The following is a 25810-nucleotide window of genomic DNA, read 5'->3' on the forward strand; positions in this document are numbered from 1 at the left end:
TTTTTGTTTTATCATTTTATTTTGTATCTGGACCAAAAAAAAAATCTTAAACATTTGTTCAGAATTGTTCATGTATATGTTTGTGTGACATGTTCAGTTTGTGTGTCCGTCACTCATTCATATCGTCGGTAAAGTCAAGTCAGTCACAGTACGGGCAATTCTATGCAGAGAAGGAAAAAAAAAAAAGATTTAAATATAAATACATTTAAAAGAAAAGAAGAAATTACCGAACCAGGACAAAATATCCACCTGGGCAAGTCTTAATATTGTATATGAAAAGTACTCAACAAACATGTAGCATTGTAAACACAGGTGAGTCAGCATTACTAGACACAGCCATATGCGTCGGCTCCAGGTTCGAAAGTAGAGACAAAAAGTCTCAAAAATGTCAACATCTACAAGATCTAGGACGGAAGACCATAAAGACCCAATTTCACTTATTTGTGGCCTTTTCTTAAATATTTCTTTATTGTTTTCTGCACTTCTCAGAAGTTAAGGAGTAAAGAACAGTGCCAAGACTGCAACTTTTTAAATTGTGCCAATATAACAATATAACCGTTCAAATTTCTGCTTTAAATGCAAGATACACAGATCGTATGACACTCAGATTTGTTTGTTTTCTTTTTTCTTTTTTTAAAAAGCAATGTTCTTAAATGAGAACAGAATGTCTGCAAAAAGAGGCCTAAACTGATTTGGATTCGCTGTGCTACAATTGGTTTGGTTACAGGAGGAAAAGTTGGGACTCGAAACAACAAAGCTTGGGTCTACATGGTCAGCTAAATTGAGCTCATAAACAAAACACTCAAGAAAATAGTTTCTCTCCTTCAATCGTTAGAATCCTCTACGCCAAAAACAACGATGTCCAAAATGAACTCAAGCTAAGCAAACAGTACAAACTGAGACAGTATTTCAACATTGGCCTTGGTTAAAAGTATTATCAATCCAGCACAATAAATGATGGATTTGAATCTTTTATACCTTTGAGTTTACCAATTTGGTGTACAAATAGACCATCACGAACGCTGGCGGACAATGTAACCTCTAATTTGTAAGATAAGAAAACAGAGCAGCAATTGTTTTGCACAAAATGTGTGCACATTCAAGTAAACAAACAAGGAAAAAAATAATAATTCAAAGACAGATTGATACGCATCAGCCTCTTGTCTTTGTTGGTCTGATTGGCACTTTTGTGAATAGGAGTGCATTTCCATTAAGAGATTATTTCTTTTCTTTTTGATTGACGTACGAATCCACCTGGTGGTCTTGTAGACCATTAGATATATATTGTATAAGCATAGCTTTCCCCTCCTTTTCCAACATATTCTCCGGAAATATCTGAAATGCAGCATTCTTAATCCTGCAAATGTCACACAGTATGAAATTCAACTTGAATACTAATGTCAAAGCACATCAGAGGTATTTTTGAAGAGTTCAACTCAAGTTCTAAAAGAAATAGTTCACCCCAAAGTGAAGATTTCCTCGGCATTTACTAGAGTAGTTTTAAATCTTTTTCTGTTGAACACAAAACAATATATTCGGAAGAATGCTGGTGAAAAAAAGCAGCAACTGACATCAATAATAAGAACATACAGAAAAAGTCAACGGCTGTTTTTTTCATCATATCGTTCTTTGTGTTCAACAGAAAAATTCAACCAAACGATGACAGAATTTTCATTTTCGGCTGAACTATCCCTTTAAGCATGGAAACCTCCATTCGGTTTGTCGGGAATCGTATCGGATTGACATTTATAGAAGGAAAAATATTCTAGATATCAGTCAACCAAAACACCAATCTACCAAACACAGGATGCTGCTCTGTTAAAAACGGATGCTAGACAGAGATTTAAGCTTTGCATCGTTTCCCTACATCATCCGTCAGTCGTTGTCTTACTACGTTTACCGGCCCGTCCTAAATCAAATAACCCTCGCACATTCACTCGGAGAAGCACCCTTCGGTCAGTGTGTTATGGAGGTAGAGGAAAAATGCTTCCATAATGACTTGAAACGATCACTCACAGTTCCAAAGTAAACCACAGTACGTTTCGAAGAGCGTGAGGTTAATATTCAAACTTTTCATACCCTCAATCTGAAATCCACAGCAGTCAACAAACTCGAGTGTGTGTTTGTTGTTGAAGCTTTTAGTGCGTCAACTTAAAAAGTGCCAGAACAAGTCATGAACGTACATAAGGAACAGAGATTATGGAAGTCATTTTCCCCTTGGTTTTTTAACTTAGTTTGTGTGCATGCTAATGAAGTGTATGCTGGTTTTGTATGAATGTGTGCAAAGTGTGTGCAAATATAACAATATCTATATTTATATATATATATATATTTTTTTTTTTTTAAATCGCCCATATATTTCATTATTTAAATACATATTCCTTGCCATACCAACAGAAAACGTAACTACTTCAAACTATTGAGCGCAGGCTAATTGTTAACTGAAGATCTGGCAAGGGATACAAAAGGATGGTTGGTACCAAAAGAACACCATGCAAAACCCCAACATGCACATACTGAGGGCTGCACGAGAAAAAACTAAACGAAAACTATCAGAACCACCCGGTGCTTCAATTAATAATGGAAAAACTAAACAGCAAAATTAAGACTCCGTCAAGTGCATCAACCTGGCCCTCAGATATGTGCTTATTCCCCTTGATCGCATTTCAAAGTTAAAGCCTTTCAAATAAAAAGATTTTGATAACACTGCACACCACGAACATCCTACAACTAGATATGTCACCTCTGACTGGTAAAAAAATAAATAAAAATCGGGGGAAAAGAAAAACTGGGCATTATCTTTACTAAATGAGCTCACTTCACCAGTCATTTGTGATTGTGTGTCAACAGTAATGACTTATGTTAGGATACTGTTTTAGTACTTTACCTGGATTATCAACACCACCCACCACGTCAAATATAAATATCAGTTTCCACTCCCAGCACGGTCTGAAATGAAGACGGTTATGGTAATACTAATACTAACACTAAGAGAGGTGAAACAACTCTAGATATCCTTTGAAGAGTTTGTTCATTCCAATAAGAAAATCGTCATAATCTACTCAACATTCAGAATGCAAATTAGGGTTGCATGATACTGGAATACAATACCAATCGATACTGAAACTTTAAAAACATCCATTTCCCGCTGACATTTACATGCTACTGAGCACATTCTTATACAGCTCTGATTTGCCGTTGTGTTCAAGTGCTCAACAGAAATGACTGTGATTGGCCGTGAAGCTTATCAGTTCACCAAACTCACTCGCTGTTTACTGAGTGTAACCAAAGATATAGGGACACTGAAGTGTTTTAAAGCAGCGATTCATCAGCGGATCGCTCGTATGTCAGCTTATAGACAAACCAGCTGATCGGCGTGACTTTAAAACACTCCAGTGTCCCTATATCTGTGGTTATGCTTGGTAAACAGCGGTGAATTGGGTGAACTGATGAGCTTCACAGCTAATTACAGGCATTTCTGTTGAGCATATGAACAAGGCAAATCAGTGCCATTTAGGAACCTGCTCAGTATTGCTTAAATGTCAGCGGGAAATGGACATTTGTTAAAACTTCAGTATCGATTGGAACTGAATTCCAGTATTGTGACAACCCTAATGCAAATGAAGATTTAAAAAAAAAAAAATCTGACCACTTTTTATCCCTCCATTCGCATAAAATGTCTTGATGCTTCAAAATGTTCATAAAGATATCAAAAAATTTGTTTTTGATAAATTACTGAAATAATTTGCGAGCAAACGCGCATCTTTTGTAGCAATGTTAAGACTTTACATGGCTAACGTGTATTATACTCTTATTTACATATTGATACTGATCAGCCATGCAAATGAGACCTTTTTTGATTGATTTGAGCTTTTTTTGACACTGATTATATGAATAAAGCCTAAACTAAATGGATAGTTCATCTAAAAATGTAATTAGTCAACCTCAAGTGGGTTCAACCCTTTAGAAGTTTCTTCTGTTGAATGTAAAAGAAGATCATTTTGAAGAAAGTTGATCACCTTTACTACTATTCCATAGTAGGAAAAACAAATACTATGGAAGTCAATGGTTACAGGTTTACAGTGCTCTTTAAAATATCCTTAATGTTTAACAAAAGAAAGAAACTCCTCTAATAGTTTGACTCGAGTGCGAGTAAATGATGACTGCATTGTCATTTTTGAGTGAACTATCCCTTTAAATCTCTTCAGAAGACTAAGTTTATACATATCGATTTGGTTTATGAACCACTTTATGAAGGTTTTGAAGCATCCTGGAAGAATACACACTCAAAAATCTGTCAGATTCCATTAAATACTTCATTTGTTATACAAAAGTGAATAAGGAGCAGAAGTAAATGACAGATTTTTCAGTTTGGCTTGAAATAACCCTTTTATCTGCTGATGTTTTTCCTATGAAGCATGGCCTTATCAAACACCTTATTTAATGAATATATCATGAATAATGAAGAAAAAGCAAGTAATCCTATGACGCAACATCCGATGAAAGTCTGGAATTTTCTGATTGTGAATAGATGAGCAAACAATTCTCTCATCTTTCAGTGAAAACTCAAGCAAACCTCTCCTTATTAGAAGAAAAAAAAAATGACACAGCGTCACGATTTCTACCTGAGGGGATGATTATTTAGCTGCATCATTGAGACGGGGAAAAAAAACAATGAAGGAAACTAAAATTGAGCTTTCTCTTGGGTGTGACGGGATAGTGGATATGTTTCCCCTGTATTAAACAGAACTACATGAATCAGTCTGGGTCAGGGGTCGATTAATTTAGTTCACCCAGATGTCCGTGTCTGCGCTCTGAGTGTTTCCGATGCATGTTTTTAGTACCGGGTATGGGGTGCAGGGAAGGGTGTAAAGGTCAGTGGGCGGCCGGAAAGAGTCAGAAGGCTGGTTATAGCTGGAAGCCTTCCATCGGGGCCTCCTGCTGGGGGAAAAGGAACTGCTGCTGATTCTCGTCCACCTGTGGAACCAGATTAGCATCCTCCTCCTCCACTCCAAAGTAATGCTCGATGAGGTCAAAGGCTTTCTGATAGATCTCCTGATTTTCGTGACTCTGAAGGAACTCGATTTTGTCCAAACCTGACAAACAGAGAAACAGAAAGCAAACTTATATTCAACTTGAAAATGTCTGTTAATTGCGAATAATTGCTGTGCCAGTAAATTTTATTTATTAAATCCTAAAATAATACATTGTTATTGTAAAAATAATATTTTTACAATATTGAAGACTTTTGAGCACTCAGCTTTCCTATCACTGCAATTAAATTACATTTTACAACATTAAATCAAACAAAGTTATTTAACATTTGTATTAATATTTCCTACGAGCTGGGTTTGAGATGTTGTGCACACACACGTTCACTTTAATTTGATTTTACTCCTAAATAAATGTGTACTTTTAATAAAGCTAAGCAAACAGGCATTTTTTTCTAGAATTACTTTTGTTGCTAAATGACCTTATTTATTATGTGATATTTGTCTCTATAATAAAGTAGTACATTTAGTATTGGTATGTGAAATAATAATGAAACCATGATATAAAATTGGGCATTATCTTTACTAAATGAGCTCACTTCACCAGTCATTTGTGATTGTGTGTCAACAGTAATGACTTCTGTTAGAATACTGTTTTAGTACTTTACCTGGATTATCAACACCACCCACCACGTCAAATATAAATATCAGTTTCCACTCCCAGCACGGTCTGAAATGAAGACGGTTATGGTAATACTAACACTAACACTAAGAGATGTAAACAAATTAGGATGTTTCCATCAACCGTTTTTATGAGCATATCCAAAATTCACATAAAAATATGTGGATGGAAACAGCTATTGACTTTAACTTGAGTAAATTTAATTCTACGTTTGGTGTCAACCCAGCATTAGTAGATTGTTTAACACAAAAGACTGATCATCAAGACCACAAGAAAAAGGATCAATATTAATGACATTTATAAAATAAAATAAAAAAAGACTTTAAATAAAAAATTAAAAAATAATAAATAAAAAAAATAGCACTGGTAATTGGATCAAAACAAGCTGATGCAGAACAGTTATAAATAAATAAATAAAGTGTTCAAAGTATTACCGTAGGCTTCCTCTATGAGACTACAGTAAGGGTTGAGTCCACTGCCGTTCTGTTTGGCCTCCTGCTCGCCTAGTCTTAGAATATTCTCCAGACCGTTCAAAGCCACCAGCACGATCTTAGAGTCCATCACAGTCAACAGATCACAGAGAGGTTTAATGCAGCCCAAATTCACCAGATACCTACAAAAAAAAGGAACAGATGAGGCATTACCAGAATGAATGTTTGCCAGCTCATTCAGTATTCTTCAATAAGAAATGCCAATCCAAGTAATGTTGTACTTGGAACGCTGTACTTAAAATCCAACAGCAGATTTATTTTTGGAAGAGAATTTCATGCGTTTGCCCTCTGCGACTTTGTGTAATTTGTGAAATGAACTAATTTGTTAAACCAGACATGCATCAGTCAGACCGGGACAATATTTGTCCGTCAGTGCTTATTTCCTAATAAAAAAAAACATCATCATTTAATTTCCCTCAGTGCAAATAACATCACAAAATGGGAATTTATATTTGGCAAGCAGTGCTCATCAAATCACTGCGTGAAAAGCAGATTTATACATGAAACAGAAGAAAATGCCTTGACTCAAGGACAGCAAAAGAACGATGACAACATCATGCCAGCAGCTGGTTCCAGGTTTTCATTGATTTAACATTAAACAACCCTGAAGAAAGATTGATTTCATTATGATGCTAATACTTTAAAAAGAGTTTTTGTTTGGCCAATCATTTACTTGCTTTGTACTTAGTTAAATGGTTCCAAACTTGTTTCCTTCATCTGATGAAAACGGACATTTTGAAGCATGTCGCAAATCAGTAGCCATTGCCTTCTCTTTGTTTTTTTCCTTTCAAGGGATGTTAATAGCTACTGGTTACAAACAATTTTAATACATACATATATTTTTTTAAACCATTAGAGGGAGAGTAAATGACAAGTATATTTATATATTTGTGGTGAATTTTCCCTTACAACAGACATACAAGTTGATACAAGCTGATACATACTAGCTGATACTAGCAGTTACTAAGTAAGGGCTAATGTACATTCTGCTGGTTGTTTTGGCAGAATGACATGCTTGTTGTATAAGACAGAAGGGATTTATTCTGCAAAAACATCCAGCTAGATGTACATTATCCTGCTAATTAAAGAGCAAAAATAAATGAGCTATTATTTAAAAACATTGACGTGAGCTGTAATAAACGACTAGCTCTTTAAATAAACAAAACGGTGTTGGGTGCTGCTTACATTTGCCCTACAACAATAGATTACTGATAAATAATTATTACAATACAGATTAAAAAAACATACAATGTGTTATTAGTATTCAGTTGTTATCTCGTAAGAACACAACTTGGGACATCGTGATTAGCCAACCAGAATCAAGAATTCTAGTGAGCCATGTTATAACTTAGAGCACCAACTACAGTGTTTCCTCTAGGATTTTTTCCAGCTGTGGCGGCAGGCCTTAAAGAGATCTACCAACTACCCATGCCATTATTTTAATGACAAATGTCGTGAGCGCAGTATTACAAGTCGAGATTGCATTAATGTAATACGAGCATGCAAATCTCTTTGCTTGTGCGCCGACTTCCTCTGTTCACGCACAAAACTTCTTGCACCCCCTCAAATATACGCTGCTCAAGCACAGATTTTCTTGTGCGCTCTCAAATAAATGCTGCTGAAGTGCAATTTAGTGTGTTGGCACTACTACGATTACAGAAAAGTTCACACTGTTATAACTCACCTTTTAATACGTTTTTGTGATTATAACCCGCGATTAAAAAAACAATGACTGAATGTTTTAAATGAGAAGCTGTAATGTAGCCATATTGAGATTTTGGTGTGGCGCCCTGTCATGGAAGAATGAATGTAGCGGAAAACATGAACCATTTTTTACACACATTAAACACAAAGTTCATTCATAAACAAATGTAACACGTTAAAAACAAGAGTCATCCAATCCAAAATGTCCTCTAATTGTATTTACAAGGTATACATTGTTCTGACAACACTTGGAATCTCAATTCGATCTCGATTCGACCTCCTAGACGATCTTAATCCAGCATTTCTACGATTCTGTCAATCATATTTTCAAGTTCAGGAGAGAAGCAATGGTGGCCGCACAAGTCTTCACACTGTTTTACATACGTTGTTCAGCAACGTGTACACCTCCAAATGGTGTTGAAAGAGTCACATGCTGTATTTATGAGATATAATTCACCTCAAAAATGTAATTTCTGTCTTCAAGTAATGTTATTGCGACCGCAAAATCACACGAGACGCGAGCTGACCGTCAGCTATTGGGCGGGCGCGCGCGCCTCTGAATGAAGTCTATTTTAGTGAACAGAACCTGCACAGGCTGTGAATACCAGGTAATAAAGTGGTAAATAACATTCAGTTTGTGGCACAGAGTGATCGTTTGGGAGCCGCGTGGGAAGTGAATCGCTCTTAGCAGTAAAAATGAAACCGAAAGCGCACACAGTGTTGCCAGATGTAGTTAACTGATTCCTGCCCAAAAAGTATCCAAAACCCGCCGATTAGCAAAAATACCCACGCAGTATTCTGTATTCACGAAAATAACATCAGTGACAGATTTTAAGTAGAAAATTACAGATCGTAAGCATAAATCGTGATTTTATTTTAGGCAAAAAAAACAATCGGGATTCTCATTTTAGCCAGAATCGTGCAGCTCTGCTATCTCTCTAAATTAGTATAAAATTAAGAGTCTAATAAAAACACATTCGGTTACATTGAAATAGTATCTTTTCTGCAGTAACCTAAATAAATCATTAAAAATCATTAAACATTAAAAATGCTTTTACATCACTGCAATTACGAATAGATTACTAATAGTAAACTATGCTTATTAAGGAAAAAAAAAACTACAAAAAGTACAGATAAGAGTGCTGTTAAAGTACTGAACTGATAAGTGGTATCGATAAAAGTAGTAATACCATTAAAAACATCAACAAAACCCGTCCCTAGGCAACAGGGGGGGTTAGTGAAAATACTATAAATTGCAAGTACACAATATTAGTTGATAGCCCTGTAATGGCTGTGGGAAAATGCTGTAAGTGTATTTTTGATCAAAACTGAAGCCATCTGCTTTAAGTCTGAACAGTAATAAACACGGTAAACATACTGCTACTTCCAGATTGTGTGATCTCACTGGAGAGCATGAAAAGCACACTGGAATTCAATCTGGATAAACACATCACAAGCCCTCCCTGGTGATCAAGTCTGCATCTCCAAGATTAGCACTAATGCTGTGCCATGCTAATGGCCATCTGAGAAGACTTAAGTCGGTCAGACATGTGCAGAAAAAAAAGTAGAAGCACTTTAAATGAGCTCCCATGCTAAGCTTAAAACTTTTCATCTTGAGAAATGGTTTCCGAGGTCAAATCAGACTGAAAAAAAATCAAACATTGTGGCAAATTGACCAGGAAGAGGAGGCAATCTGACAGACATCTTATGATGGATAATATGAAAATTAAAGGCTCTCAATTGGGTCAATGACAAAAAAGAAAGTTGACCTAACATTTTTTTTTTATTCATTTGAAATATCTTTACATTGTTAAAAATGTACTCTTGGTGGCTAATTTGGTTTCAATGCTTTGAGAAATGTTTTTACTATTTAACAAATATTCTCATATAGTGTAACCATGAGAGCTGCACACTACTGATAAAAAAGGTCATATTTACATTTTCTGTAAAGTTTTATAATAAAGAATTATTAATTACAACAACCAGAGTGCACTTACATAAAGTAGAAAATACATTTAAAAAAGCCAAATTAAAAATAAAAAAGGCTGAGAAATTATTTTGCAAAAGCTGTTTTTGGGTTTTACAAAAGCTAATCAAAGAAATCTTACCATACGAGTTTCATATTCAAATTTACATTATTTGGTAAATTCTACATGTTTTTTGTTTTATTATATTTTTCTTTATTAATAACTTTACATCCCCATTAGGGCTGCACAATATATATATCAAATGTCAGATCGCAGTAAATGCAATGTTGAGTTTGTATTATAATTTGCATGTGTTTTTGAAGCCTATGACTGCATAATGATTTTAAAAGCATTCGGGGATAAGAAATTGTACTATTTGTAATTTTAATGATGCTAAATTTATTTAATTTTATCGAATAAGACCATTCGACTCGAAAAAACACTAAAACCTTTTATTTGAATGACTATTTTTCTTTATTGTATTGATTGGTGTTTGTAGGTTGTTTGATTATATGCAGATGCACTCGCCTACAAAATCATCCCAATCAATCTAAAATTATAGTCTTTCTAAATAGACATATTCAAGCCATCTGGAGAGTCTATACATATCGCAAAATAACAAAATAGAAGTGCAGTCATACTAGCCCTAGTTTCACCGACACAATCTTAGTTGTCAAAACAAATTAAATAAATACATATCATGTATGTATAAGATGCCAATATGTGTTCATCTTTTTTGGGGGATGTTTAGGTGGTGAGATGCTTACCCTGAAATGGATCAATTATGTTTTTGTATTAATAAAAACGCTTTAACCTTGCCACAATAGACAAGCTTTGCAAAGATCCTCTATTTGATATCACTTTCAGTCTTGCTATTTGATCTGCTTTTTTGGTCAGGCTGGTCTCACAAAAATGAGTGTCATGTCATTGACCTGATTATCAAAGTGAGTGATGGCAAATATTATGCCAGTCTTGGCACCAACCTTCTGGACGTCTGAATGCTTAATATGCTTAAGACTTGGTATTTGAATGCACACACCCTCAAACACTCACCTGATCTGCTCGGGCGTGCCACCTGACGTGGCATTAGTGATCGCCCACGCTGCTTCCTTCCTGGTGCGGAATTCTGCCTTCTGCAGGATTTCTATCAATACCGGAAAGATGTTTGCATCTATTACGGCCTGCAGACGAAGATGTAAAAAAAAAACAAAAAGAACAAAGAATCAAAGTTATCCTCAAATCCAAAAATAAACCCCACATAGACACTACAAACAAGCTGACTCCTTTGAAGGTCTGAGGGTGCAGCCGTAACATGACAAACAAACGAAGCCCTGCGAGTGAAGCTCTGGGTAGAGATGTGCAGTGTGTGTGTGTGTGTGTGTCATTCAGTACCTGAATCTGTGCTCTGTTGCCTGCTGTGATGTTGGAGATGGTCCAGCAGGCCTCCTTCCTGATGGATTCCTTGGCGCTACTAAGCAGGTGCAGGAGGCACGGCAGAGCGGAGCAGTTCAACACCACCTAGAGAGAAAAAGATGAAGAGGAGACCGTACATCACCTGTCTGAAATTAGAGATAATCACAGAAGAAGTCTGACAAACGTCCGCTCCCTCGTACACAAACAAACCTGGGTCTGAATGTCATCTCCTGTAACAATGTTTCCAACAGCCCTCAGAGAAGGAGAAGCCACCTTGTAATCAGAGTGCCTACAAAATAAATTAAGAAACGATTTAAACCTCTGTCTCAACATTTTAGACACTATAAAAAATTTTTTAAATGCCCCGTAAAGTGCTTTAAAACGTGCATTTTTTATTTGATGTTTCAAGTAATCGCAACTAAAAAACAAAGAGAGTGTGAGACAGAGTAGTTCCTTCCCTTTAAAAAACAGCTAATAGCTTAGTTTTTAATCAATCTCAACCACTCTCACTGGCAGAGTTAAGCACATCAAATGAACAGCAAATGACAAGCGTCTTGAAGGGGATATGATGTCAGATACTAGAGAGCATTTGATTGGTCAAAATTTGATGAGAAACTGAAGTATGAGTTGCGGGAAAAAAATGGTTGATCCATTTAGGTGGAAGTTACAAACTGCAAGCTTTGGGTGTTTATACTACGGCTGGTCGATATTGCAAAAAAAAAAGTTCTCACTGCTGCTATATGGCACTCATTTTCGCATGTGTAGTTATTCTGACCTTAAGTGAACAGCGCAAGTGCATGGTTTCCTTTATCGTCTATGGTATCTCATGTAACTAGGTAACTATCAAGAGTTTTTTCAGAGGATGACAAACCATTGCTGCAGCTCTGACGGAAGTGTGAAGCAGCCATATTTTAATAAAACTATCGCACCTCATACAGAATGTTTTTTGTTATCGTTATTGAAAATAGTGTTTAGTCAATAAATATCGATACTGATTTTATCACCCAACTCTAGTTTGTACAAGTTTTTTTATTTTATAAACGCGAATTTTGTCACCATTTTTGACCACACTAGCTAATAGTTATCCCTAAAACTAACAGAACGAAACGAACACCATTTTTTTTCATGGGACCTTTAAAATAGAATGTAATCTAGTGGATTTAATCTAGACTGAACTTTTAATCCTTCTGAATTTTGTCCTTCTGAATATTCAGTTTCACTTTGAAATACAGTATTGTGCAAAAGTCTGAGACCACTAGTTTTTTTCATCCAAAAAGGATTAAAGTCAGGTACTTCTTTATTTTTCTGTAGCATGCCAGTTTGAAATATCAATTTACATTTCCAACATTATTTTTGTCATTTATTGTAATTTTACAGTGAAATTATTGTCTGCACAAGGAGTCTGACAACAGCCAATGCTCCACACTGAGATCTGATCTGATCATCCATCCAGTCTGGAATGACGAAAAAACAGAACAAACAGAGACAAACAAAATCCAGAAGAACTTTAGTAACATCTTTAAGATGCTTAAAATAAAATAAAAAACACCTAGCACTGGCTGTAGTCAGACTTTTTGTGGAGACAATAATTTTAATGTATAATTGCAATGACAAAAATAATGTTGGAAATGTAAAGTTGTGGTATTCTTTTTGAATCACCCTGTATTTCTATAAACAATAGAACACTACAGTCAAGCAACAAGTGAAAGGTGAGGGAATGCCAATGTTAATTTCTGGGTAATTTATGCCATCAAAAGTGAAGTTTCACACAGAAATGGCAATGTGGTAAAACAGCTGACTCACATGAGAAGCTCTACAAGCCTCCGGCAGACCCCTGAATCAATTACTGCCTGGATCTTCTCATTGGGCCCATCAGAGAGATAGGAGAGAGCCCAACAGGCATCAGCCAGCAGGTCTGAATCACTGCTGAACAAAAGACGGGACAGAACAGGCAGGCATGGAGACACCTACAAGGGAAAAAGACCGTTTTCATTTATGAAGTCTGTGAAAGAAGTGAAAACATGGCAAAAAATTATAAACTGTTGCTATGATTTTTTTGGGAACTATAAATATGTTGTTCCTAATTTAATAGAAACAGAAAGAAAAAAGAGGATTTTTCTAACTCTTAAAAAAAATAATAATAATTTTGTCTTTAAGTCTCATAATAAAAAAAAAAAAAACTTTATTTAACCAGGCAAGTCAATTGAAAACCAGTTCTCATTTACAATGACAACCTAGCCAAAAGGAAACATATGACTAGCCAGTATTGAATAAATGTTGAATAAAATAATTCAAAATCTTACTGATCCCAAACAATAGTGTACAGATAAATCACTCTATTTAAATATAAATTAACAAATAAAATGTTTGCAATAAATATAAAAAATTTAATCAAAACAGTGGCTTGTTATGTTTAACTCTTGTTTATTGTTCAAATTGACTACACTTTCGTTCTGTTATTGGCTGTTTTTGCCTCAATGACTTTCATTACAATGACATTTTTTGATTGCAAAGCCTTGACACCAAACAATCATGCATTTTTGATTGTAATTTTTACTGTGGATCATCAGTTGGCACCATTAATCCTCCCTTTAGATAGCGGCAAAAATGTTTCTGGGTTTTATTTTATGGAGTTCTTTAGAGTAAAAAAGCAAATTAGAGTGCGTAAGCGTAAACACATAATATGTTTACCATGTTCTGAAAGCTGAGATGCTTTTATTTAATTATTTTTCAGATATATGAAGAGAAGTGTGCAAAAGTCTCTCTCTCACACACAAACACACAATACTCCAAATAACTCCATATAAAAGCCAGAAACAAAGCTTTCTTTGCACATGAAAAATTACTTATCCAAACAGGGAAAACCACCAACAATCAAAAATGCATGATTATATGGTGTCATGGCTTTGCAATCAAACAATGTTTCTATAATGAAAGTATAAATGGAAGGTTCTAGCTACGTTACCTAAAGTGTCAAGTGCCTTCTTGACAATAATAAAAAATAAGAGAAAAGACAAAAAAGTGGCGCAGACCTTCTCAAAGTCGGGGGGTGGACTTTTGCCTCTGCACAGGTTGGACAAGGCCCACACAGCATTCCTAGTCATTGTTAGTCGAGTTGATTTGGTCAGCAGCCTGGGGAAAAGAAATATCATTAAGGAAACAATCAATCCTTTTTTTCAGCAAAAATGCTTCTCCTGTAGATAATGTTAATTTCGCATTATAGTCAAATTTGATGTAAATAGAAAAAAAAATGATGAAATGAAGCACTCACACTAGTAGAGGTGGGAGGATATTACAGTTTAGCACATAATCTCTGCACACAGCACTGTCTCCCGCAATGTTCCCTAAAGCCCAAACAGCCTGTGACACAAAGATTCATTAAAATATCCACATGAGATTCACGCTCGTTTAGCACACAATCAAACAAACAAGGTAATTTTAGGCCCCAATATACATCAAGTGATATCAAATAAACTGTGTGATGTAATTTGGAATAAAATCAAACCAAATAAAGATCATTTTCAAGTAGAAAATGTTGTCAAGAAAACTTTTCAGAGACTAAGGCTGATATTGCTTTTTCGTGTTTAATATTGTAAACTTTAACATCAATATATTTTATGAACTAGGAGGTACACATAACTGAAACCCGGATGCACAACACAATCGGACTGATTTGTACTACAGCATCGCGAACCTCCGCTGACTGCACATTTTTTTGTTATCTTGGACATCTGGTTTTCTCTATGATCATGCATGGAAAGATCATAAGATGTCTGTACAGTCAGAGTTTCATTTTCAACTCAAATCAAACAAAGCACTGCGTGAACTGTTTGCTCAAGTTAAAAAAAAAAAGTGCGCTAAGCCAGCTTAAATTATGTTGCACGCACACAAAGCAAACCCAGCGAACATGGGGATAATGTCACATTTGCCGTGCACACTCAAGCAAACTAGCGGACACATCGAGTATAAACCAGGCTTGAGCCAGGCTATCCAGCCAAATGTGAACAAACTGATCACATGGTCCCACATAAAGAAATCTGAGATCTGAGAAAATGTGCAAATCACACATTAAAAATATGTTTGATTTAGAGGTTTGTTTAGATTAAAAAAATTGTAACAAATGAACACAGATATGCAACATGTATTTAAACTATTGCAAAAATGCCATTAAATGAGAAGATGACAGGATGGCTGTGCTTGGAACAGTGTGATGACTAAGCAATATCCCCAGGTTCTCCTTTAAGGAAAGGACCTAATAAAAATGATGCAGACCCCTGAATAAAAAAATAAACATGACTTGACTGGAGAGCCAGGTCACAGAGTTGGTTTAAAGACATCCACATCAATAAAAACAGGTGTTTACTAACTGGCATTTTCTCATTGATTTTTCACTGTGTTGTGGGATATTTTGCATAAATCGACATATTCCCTAAACCAAAGCGCCTTTAAGGCAAGCCATTTCACTTGGCCGCCATCTTTGAAACGCCTTTCAGGCAGTATGCTCAGGCATTCTATCTGAATAGGGAAATCAAATTCGTCAAAACTGTTAGCAAAGCTTACGATTACATTACATATTTGGAATCACCAAAATCACTACCTTGTCTTTAGAAGTAATTCACAACTTGGTCTTGATGGCTAATCTACTCTAGAAATGACAGCGACTCTTTGTTTACAAGTTTGTGGGAGTTTGAGTATTTGCTGCTGTCATGTGATGTGATGTGCGTTTGACAGGATGGACTGTCCCTTGCGTTCATTTCATACAGATTACAAAACCAAAAAACCTTTGTTTTCAAGTGCACTTGGTTCATTTAAAAGTTTTCAAGCTTTATGTGTGCATATTTCTTATGTCTGTGAAGAAGATATTCACACTGAGATTCCAGAGCATTTGTTGACCACAAAAAAATTGTTGTAAAAGCACATGTCTGTACCGAGCCCCTCCCCCAGAGAAACATCAGTCTATAGCAATCGATGATTGGCTCCTGTATTCATAGGCGGGGCTTAATTTACTATATTGAACATAACACTTTTCCCCATTCAAAACTACACGAGTGATACATCTTGTGTATTTTATGGTCTTTGCCTAAACACCCCTTACACTCTAATGGAATTTTAAATTTAATTTTAACTCCTATAAAAATAATTTCAAGGACTATCGCTGCGAGTACATCAGGGCCTATATCTCTTGCCAATTTATAACCTGTACCTGCTCTTGAACATCTTCAAAATCTGAGTTGAGAAGCTCAATAAAGACAGGCACGGCACCAGCCTCGATCACAAACTTTGTCTGCTGAGATGTTCCAGATGCAATGTTGGTCAGTGCCCAGGCGGCCTCGAACTGTGGAGAAACAAACAAAAGAACATGTTTAAAGATCTGACTTTGGAATGGCAAAAACTAGCTTGGTCTTATTTAATCAAATCTCACCTGTAATGTGCAATTTGTACTCTTCTGAAGGAACTCAACAAACCTATTAACAACTCCTGGTGTGCTTATCACTTCATCAATAGGTGGATTTGGTTCTGTACAGCACAAAGATGCATTCATTAAAATTCATGCATGTTTCCAGCTGATTTCAACCAAGTGTTTGTGTCAAATACCTTTGGAAAGTAATTTTCTGAACCTCTGTGTCGTGACCAGCTGTAGTTCCGGGTCTTCTGAGAAGAGCATTTCAACCATGTCTCTTGTAATTACTCCATCCTAAAAACACATAGGGCAAACTCAGTCTAGATCAATGACTATAATTTGTTTTCAGCCCAGGTTTGCACCTCTGAGATGCTCAAATCAATAGTCCTTATTGAATTAAAGGGTCATAATGCTCTACTAACAACAGTCCCAGAGTTACCTCTGCCTGTAAGTGAAATAATGGGATAAAGTATTTGGGTTTGAACTCACTGGGGCTGTGGTGGAGGAGACGTAGGAATCCATGAGAGGACTGTCAAACATTCCCCCTTCTTCACCCAGCAGCTCCACATTTCTTCTCTTAAACAGCTGCCAAGAAAAATAGGGAGAATCAATGGTGCAAATTACATCAATTGACATGAGAGTTAAAGTTAACATGAGTAGCATTCACAACCCATTAAACTTAAGTAGTGTGATGTGGAGTAAAACAGGACAGTCAATGTGAAGAAAAAAAAAGGATGGTGGGACTCAAGTGATTTCTTTAGGTGCGGATTGGATATTTGACACAGTTTGGTCTAGATTGTACATTACGGTTAAAAAGTTTTGTACTAATGTACTAAATAAAATGGGGTCTATTATGGAGTCACCTGTTGCTCTCGTTTCTGTTTCCTCAGCTGAATGCCTTCCTCCTCTCTTCTCCGACGCATCTCCTCCAGGTTAAGTGCTTTGTTCTTGTAGCGGTTCATCCTGAAATTATCCTTCGCAGGACTTCCTGAAGGCTCTGCAGAACAGAGAATTCATAAAACAGAAAGATCATAATGAGCCTACCAACCACAGCATTCTATTGGTCCTAAATAACACGCAATATTTGCTGCAGCTTGCTTCAAAATGATGGGCCTCCCTTTTGAGACACAAAAAGTACAACCTATGGATTCAACAGAAAATGGCAGGCCTCTGTAGACATATATAGCCACAAAAGTTTGGCCATTTATGCGTTCCAAAAAAACCCCGCAATAGGCGAAGTCCGCAAAGTAGTCAGATTTATTTAGTATTTTTTTATTATTATAGATGTTTTAAGGATGTAAACCTTTAATACACACTTTATACACTTTTCTCAGACAGGCATTAACATTTCTACACTTTTTCTCATGTTTAAACACTCTCAAAGTTCAAACCTTTGTAGAAAAATAAGTCCAGTATTTTAAAATGATCCTCATTTATTTATTCCGTAACGGCACCCGACAGCCGTGTAACTTCTACATTCCTTTAACATGTCCAAAAATTCAACTTTTTGTGTGATAAGTTAGCATCTTCCCCTGCCTTTTGGGTGCTACCACAGGTGACTTAGACCATGCAGAACTATCCTATCGTCTACACTGTGGGGAGAAAACTTGCAAACATACAATACAGTACTTCAGAGTCACACTGCTAGCGATTGAATATTTATGTAAATTTGGCAAGCTGAATGCATTCTGTAGAGTATAGGAGACAGGGCAGGGAGTCAGGACGCAGAACACAATGCACTAATCAGGATGCAGAACACAATGCACTGTAGAAAAACAGCATGTCAAATTGCACGAAAAAAATCAGCAAACGCCCCAAAAAGTGAACCACATTATAGCGAGGGATCACTGTATACCATATTTGTATTGCACAGTAGCACAGGTACACTGAACAATTTTGGTTCTGTCACACATAAATATAACAAGGACTCTCAACAAAGTGACAGTAAAGACATTTATAAATGTCACAAGATGCATTTCTATATCAATATATCGAATATCAAAATATTTATTATTATTTTGATTTTTCTATTCATAAAAAAAAACTAAAAAGTAAACAGTTTTCACAAATAATAGCAAGCAGCACAACTATTTTTAATTTTGATTACAATAATAAGAAATTATACCGTGCAGCAAACTATTGCAGTAAAATGAACAAAGACGGTTGAAAATTAAGGTAATAATGGTAATTATAATAATGGTTAAATATCATTGCAAAAAAAACATGCTTTCTATTTATATATATATATATATATATATATATATATATATATATATATATATATATATATATATATATATATATATATATATATATATAAAAAATAGAAAGCATGTTTTTTTTTTGCAATGATATTTAACCATTATAATAATTACCATTATTACTGTTATTTTGAGCCTTGAACATATTGGATAGGGCTAAACAATATAATCGCATCAACATCATAATGTGCATATCTTCAATAGTTATATCACAGGATTAGATTATTTATTAAAGATTAAAAGATAAAGATATTATAAAATCAGATTTTAAAAAATTATTTATTGTTATTTTACATTTGATTGTTCAATTTCTGTTCTTGAATACTTTCACATACAGCACTATGTATTTATTTTTGCTTGTAATTTATTATATTTATGCATATGCAATGCATAAAAAAACCCCGATCATCCCAGTGGATTTGAATAATGAAATCTTTCCAAACATAGCTATTCAAATCATCTGGTGAAAAAAATATGCATATCACAATATATATATAACAGCATAATAAAATATTGCAATGTCATATTTTTCCAATATCGTGCAGCCCTATGGGACCTTAAAAATTGCAAGTCTTATAGATGCCAGACTTTTAGAATGGTAAGTTGCATAAAACACACATGAACCTCTCTAGTAAGAAAAAGTGAAGTTGGTTTTCATAAAAACAGCAACGTACTTTTTGGTCAGTGGAACGCTAATAAGAAAACTACGAGATCAAGACCTCTCTCGTGCGGACAAAGATATTCATGCATTTGGGCATCTTGACGGGAGTAACAGAAAAAGCAGAGACAATTTTAAATGGCGTGGCATCTGCGACTGCGAGAGCGCTTATGTCGTCAATAACGAGATGAAAATGGATGTGGAAGAGTGTAGCTTATTAAACCTTTCTCTTCAAAACATAACAATAAACGTCGGAAAAATTGTTCAGCAGTCTCAGCAGCTCTCCCAGCTTCATTACTCACTTTGGTCTGTTTGTACTCAGCACAATATGCAGAGCCACCCGGAGTCAGTGAGCAAAACCACTTTTATTGAGGGTGTCTAAACGCTGTTTGCATGAGCAAGCAGCTAAAGTAGCCTGTCTCAGCATTTGTGCGGCACTGAGAGCAGAGGAGGCTGCGAATGATGACTGGCTAATGCTACCGGACGCACATCAGGGCGCTAACAAACAAAGCGCCTGAGGGCACAGTTGCTGATCTTGGATCTGCTCCTATCCTTTCTGTGTGATCTTATTGTACGGTGTCTCAAAGGAGTAAAATAACCCTAAATCAGCAGCATGAGCACTGTGTGAAGGCCTCCATAACCTTCAGTCAGTCCTGGAGCAGAGAACTCTCACAAGTTCCAGCTTGTTAAAAAATCAGGCTTGTTGATGGGTGAGAAGGGCGAGGCATTGTCCCCAATATGTTAAAGGTTGCACCCAATTTTATTTCCTCATTAGCAATTTAGGCCATGGTTGAGACAATACTCAGTCAGAGGTTTTAAAGTTGCATGATCTCTCAGAAAATGGTCTTAAGGCCGAGACACACCAAGTGGGCAGTCGGTTGATGGGACGCATCGGGTCGTTAGTAGGTCAGGCTATTTGGTGTGGTGTGTTCTGTTGTCACGATACTGGAACTCAGTACCAATCAATACTATGGTTTTAAAAACGTGCATTTCCCGCTAACATTTGAGAGCTACTGAGCACATTCTGTTTTGCCGTTGTGTTCACATGCTCAAAAGAAATGACTGTGATTGGCCGTGAAGGTCATCCGTTCACCGCTTACTGCTGTTTACAGAGTGTAACCACAGATACAGAGAAACTGGAGTGTTTCAAAGTTACGTCAATCAGCTGGCTTGTCTATAAGCTGATATACAAGCAAGCATTGATGAATCGCAGCCTTAAAACGCTGTTTAAAAATGTGCTCATTAGTGCTCAATTGTTAGCGGGAAATGGATGTTTTTAAAAATTCTGTACGTTTGGTATCGAATTCCAGTATCGTGTAACCCTATTGTGTTCCACACTTCACCTCATGCTGAATCGTGCCACGCGAGTTGGCACGATTCAGCATGTAAAATTGGTGTTGGTTGAAGAGAGCACAAAGATTGTCTATTCAGCAACGAATCAGAGGGCGAGAACAAAAACTGAAGTCATATAAATAATTCAAGTAAATTGACAAAGCAGTCAGCTGTTATTTTGCTAAATATCTCAAGTATTTGGATAAATATGGAATATTAGACTGATTGTCAGACATATTTCCATGAGCGAATCCCTTTGGGGTGAATGACATAAGCTGCTCCATCCAGCTATTTTTATGCACATTTTGGATATACGCAGAAAAAAAAAAAACAGTTGGTGAAAATGCAAGATGCGCATACATTTTAAATATGTGCATAAAAAACATATGCGCATCATTTAGTAGGATAAACTATTTATTTGATAAGAAAAGATGCGCATAAACTACAATGGAAACACTTTTACCAAACAAATTCCAGTATGTGCATCAAAAAAAAAAAGTCGTCCAACCAGCAGGCTAAGCACTGTAAAACATCTGAAAGGTTGTTTTGGTAATTTTTAAACGCCGTAACCTTTTCAGTATTAGTGTTATTTACCTCCAGAATCAAGAGTGTCTATACTCCACATCTCACAACGCGTTCACTGCATGTCAGGATTGCCTTAGGCGTAAGCCATTAATTAAATGAAGAAAAGATTCACGCAGCTTCTCCTACCACAGCAAATTTTGTTTTTACTGTTGATATTTGGTGCCAGATAATCAGAAAGTGGCGTTTTTGTTCGCTATGACTCATTGGATCTTTTATGCGATATTCCAGTTTTGCACATAAATTTAATTAGCATTTTTGGATGAAAATATAGCTAATTACTGTCATATTTTAACTAAAGGCTTTGTGCATATTTTTTTCTTTTGGCTTCTCTTTGGGGAATGGGCTATATGCACAGCTAGTGCTTTTCAGCCAATGATGAACTTCAGGTGAAAGCTTTATGTGACTATTTTCAATTTCATATGGTTCCTTTTACAGCATCGATGTTGTAATTACAACACATTCAGTTAAATAGACTTAAGCATCTATTTGATTGCTGAACCGTAAAAAAACATGAAAGAATGTTTAAACGCAGACACTATAATTAGCAGCAGGCTAGCGCAGAAATTCCATTGAAAAGACTGGGGTATAGAATTCGCACAAAAAAATATAATTTATTAATTTATTGCAGTGCTTCTTGTTTGGTCTGATATCCACTTTTTATTGTATCTCAGCCAGGAAGTGGGTATTGCTGTTTTTTTTTTTTATATATTGAATATGGCGATTTTGTATGGGATGACAATTACCTGGAAGCCCTGTGGCAAACTGACTAAAATTAAAAGTCTGTGTGCACACATACCCATTAAGAATAGAGACTACAAATATTTCTCAGAAAGAGAAACTTGGCAACTTTATAAAAGTCTTTATGGCTAATTGTAGTTTGATGCATTCTTGCTGAATATAAGCAATAATCTTATATTAGAATTTTGTTCAAATATATTTAATCTTTTCACATCTCTAACATAATGTAGTGTAGTTAAAATTAATGAAAAGTTTTCAAGATGTCTCAAAAATAAGATTAGATCAGCAACTTATAAATGGGTCATTCAAACCAAAGACTGAAAAGAACAACAGAATGAGTCATTCATAAACCAGACACAACTTACTTCTGAGGATATACAAGCTAACGAGAGCAATAAAAAAAATGTTAGTAAATAACTGATTAAATAACCCATTACTCACAATTTTGTGTAAATGAAATATGGACAAGACATATGGACCACTTTTACCATTTTTTTCAACTTCTTTTCAGGGCCTCTTTCATAACATTGAATAAAAAATGTGCAGGATTTTAATTGTTGAAAGAACTATTCCTTTAAGACCGGACAGAACACCACAATGACTCTGTCTTACAAATTTAGATTAGATGACAAGCAGGCTGTGTCTCAACCCGACTCAAGCCTTCCATGACATAGAGCCCATCACATGGGCCTTACAAATAGCAGTGTGGGCCTGGCCACTGTCAATGGTCTATTTTAAAAGGGTATGTTTGCTATGGCTTAAAGTCCAAGGTCTAGGGACAGAAAGCAGATGGGTTTAGAGCAAAGACTCCCCAAAGAACAATCTGCATCAGCAAACAGTACTCTAAAATAGTGCCAACCCTGCACAAAATGTTGGGGCTTGACAAAAAAAAAAAAATACATGATGAACAGGTCTTCATGAAATTTTACAGAACTGCCAGTAGTCCATTCAGCAAATAACACAAATCCAATTTTGTCAATTTAATACATTGAATTAGTTTAAAAATAGAGAAATATGTGAAATTCAGGGTATTTGCAGAAATCCTAAAGGTAATTTCAATACTTTTTAAAGATTTTTTTAAAGACCATCTCAGAATATTTTAAGACCTCATCACCACTTAAAGATCTAATTAGTATCAAACCTTTAACCTTTGGCCAGACATGCCAAGCAAACAATCGCGTGGATTGAGAAAAATAAAAAGATTTCTGCTTTTTTAGAGTCGCACACTTTGGACAACGCTTGTACAAAATTTAAGGCCTCACAAAAATGCGATTGAAACTTTTTGATACCTTTTAAGGGCCTTGATTTTCCCATAATTGATTTATTAACTTTTAATACTTTTTAAGACTCAACGGACACCCTGAAATTTGATATTCGCAACTAGAATCAGTCCAATTTGCAAGTACCTGCAAGTGCTGAATTTGTATCATACATAAAAGAACAAATACACACATTTAGTTTCAAACTGCCTATCTTGGCAAACAAAGATTGGATGTGCATCATTATGTTGGATCCAAGCTTTGCACTGGATACAGTAGACTATTACACCTTCCGCTGTTCATTTGTCATTATAGTTAATTATGTAATAAAACGGAAAAATCCCTAGCTGGCTCTTGACTGAACAATTTGTATGGTTATTTTATATATATATATATATATATATATATATATATATATATATATATATATATATATATATATATATGTATGTATATTACAATGCAGTGTTATTTTAAATCTTAATAGATTAATCTAAATACTACTGTTAGACCTACTTGAACATTTGAAAAACACTGTTCATTTAAGTATCTGTGCTGCATTTATTATTAATACTGATGATGTGATGTTTGAATTTTAAATTTGCATAAATTATATAAAGATTTGGAAAAGTCAAAGTTTTAAAACCGTCAAAATTTACTGTAATACAGTTCTTCTGATCCATGAAAGATTTTTACAAATTTTTTGGGACAACGGTACCTAGAACAGCAGAAAAGATATATAAAAATGCTGCTTAAATTGTAAAAAAAAAAATGTGTTTTTAAAACAAATGAAGACAGCAGAAGTCAATGAGTCATTTGAATGATTTAGCCTGACATCTTTACTGCTTCGAAATATTTTGAATGTTTCTCAAAATAAAATATGTGTTCAAAGTGAAAAAAAGTTTTTGTTTTTACTCAGACATTTAAATAGAGCATATTTCAGAGCAGTAATCACAATACTGTGAAACCGTATTTTTAATCCAAGGTTATTATACTGTCAGAATCTTATACCAGACCATGCCTAATTTCATAACAGTTTTATATTTTCATCTGTAGCAGTGACAGTGAAAATTGTACTTAATTTGGCTTACTTTTTGCTTTGAAAGACTCATTTCTGTTAGTATTCCAATTTGCACCATACAATGTGATAAAAAATCCCATCCAAATACCCTGAACTGAACTGCTGATTTCAGCTTACTCAAACTGCAAACTAAAATGGCACAATTTGTGAAAACCTGCCAGATATCACATTAATATAAACTGTGATGATTCTATTAAATATAAGACAGGAAAAACCAAGTCAGCAGACAGTCAGTTTCCGATACCTAATCTGACCTTCCAGTTTGTATCATTCCTGTTCCAACCTTTTTCCATCACAACCTATTCTAAAGATCCAAGTAATAAACAGACAGGCATCACACATATGTATAATGCTCAAAACACCTAGCTATGGGGTTCTGACATAATTAATAATCATTCACTAAATATAAAAACTAAATTAGCCAGCCTGTACCATGTCATCACCTTCCTCCCTACACACCCAATGTAAAAATGAGGAGATCCCAAGTTATATTTAACAGAAAAGACTGATGGTTTAATGCAGCTGACAACCTAGCCGATTTGTTACTACAAGAAACTGCCATTTTAATAATCGTGAATATACAATAAAAGTCTCCCATGAGTAGTTTTGAAACAGAAACCATCAGCTATCGTGGCTGATCACGTGTAGTTGACTAGTGCACTCACTGACACCAGGGACATGTTGTTTAGTCTGTCTAAACCCAGACAGCTGTCTACATAGACAACATTAACGAGAATAGATTTATATAACCCATGACAGAGCACTATGTTTAATGTTTGAGCATTTCCTCTTTAGCTGCCACCTAAAACCCGAACGATTTCACAACCTCGAACAGAACATGTCTAACATGACCAAGCGTTTCCACTGGCAAAGACTCAAAATTGACAACCACGTCAATCAAATTCAACCAAACCTCACTAAAGCATGTCCGAAAAGCGTTATGACTTAAAACATTTGCTCTTGGAATCGCTGGTAAACATACAGGTCGTGTACAGCAATGTGCTAGGCTAACTGGCCCTTTACACTCATGCTGTAAATGACATGATGTAGCTTGTCTTGGGTTCTCGGCTACAAATCTGATCCCAAAACACCGCGAGTAACAGTACGAACACGTCAAAAGACAGTATTGACGAGATACTCACCCATGGTTCTTTCTTGAGTTATATACGCTTTGATGACTGGTTTTATCAACGCTGTAATCTTAACACTCGATTTTGCTCCTCACAAACAATATGTCGGTGATCTAC

At 35.6% G+C, this 25810-nt stretch overlaps 1 protein-coding gene across 4 annotated transcripts; it reads right to left on the bottom strand.

Moving 5' to 3' along the window:
* Positions 1-25810, bottom strand: kpna6 (karyopherin alpha 6 (importin alpha 7)). Of its 4 annotated transcripts, none has more exons than XR_015516856.1 (15): positions 25706-25810; positions 17513-17646; positions 17139-17234; positions 16844-16943; positions 16671-16765; positions 16452-16583; positions 14520-14608; positions 14281-14380; positions 13052-13215; positions 11459-11537; positions 11228-11353; positions 10889-11016; positions 6108-6286; positions 3559-5096; positions 2647-3302 (listed from the first exon to the last, which is right to left on the bottom strand). XR_015516856.1 is itself a non-coding variant. In XM_087295847.1 (14 exons), exons 1-14 carry the CDS (start codon positions 25707-25709, stop codon positions 4909-4911), a joined length of 1614 nt encoding a protein of 537 aa, XP_087151973.1. In that variant the 5' UTR covers positions 25710-25810; the 3' UTR covers positions 1-4908. The 4 variants fall into 4 exon arrangements, 1 of the variants encoding a protein (XP_087151973.1); XR_015516854.1 differs by having other exon boundaries at positions 3471-5096; XR_015516855.1 differs by having other exon boundaries at positions 2647-3243; positions 3461-5096.

This window comes from Danio rerio, chromosome 19 (assembly GCF_052040795.2).
Source record: "Danio rerio strain M-AB ecotype USA chromosome 19, GRCz13ab, whole genome shotgun sequence".
Taxonomy (NCBI): domain Eukaryota; kingdom Metazoa; phylum Chordata; class Actinopteri; order Cypriniformes; family Danionidae; genus Danio; species Danio rerio.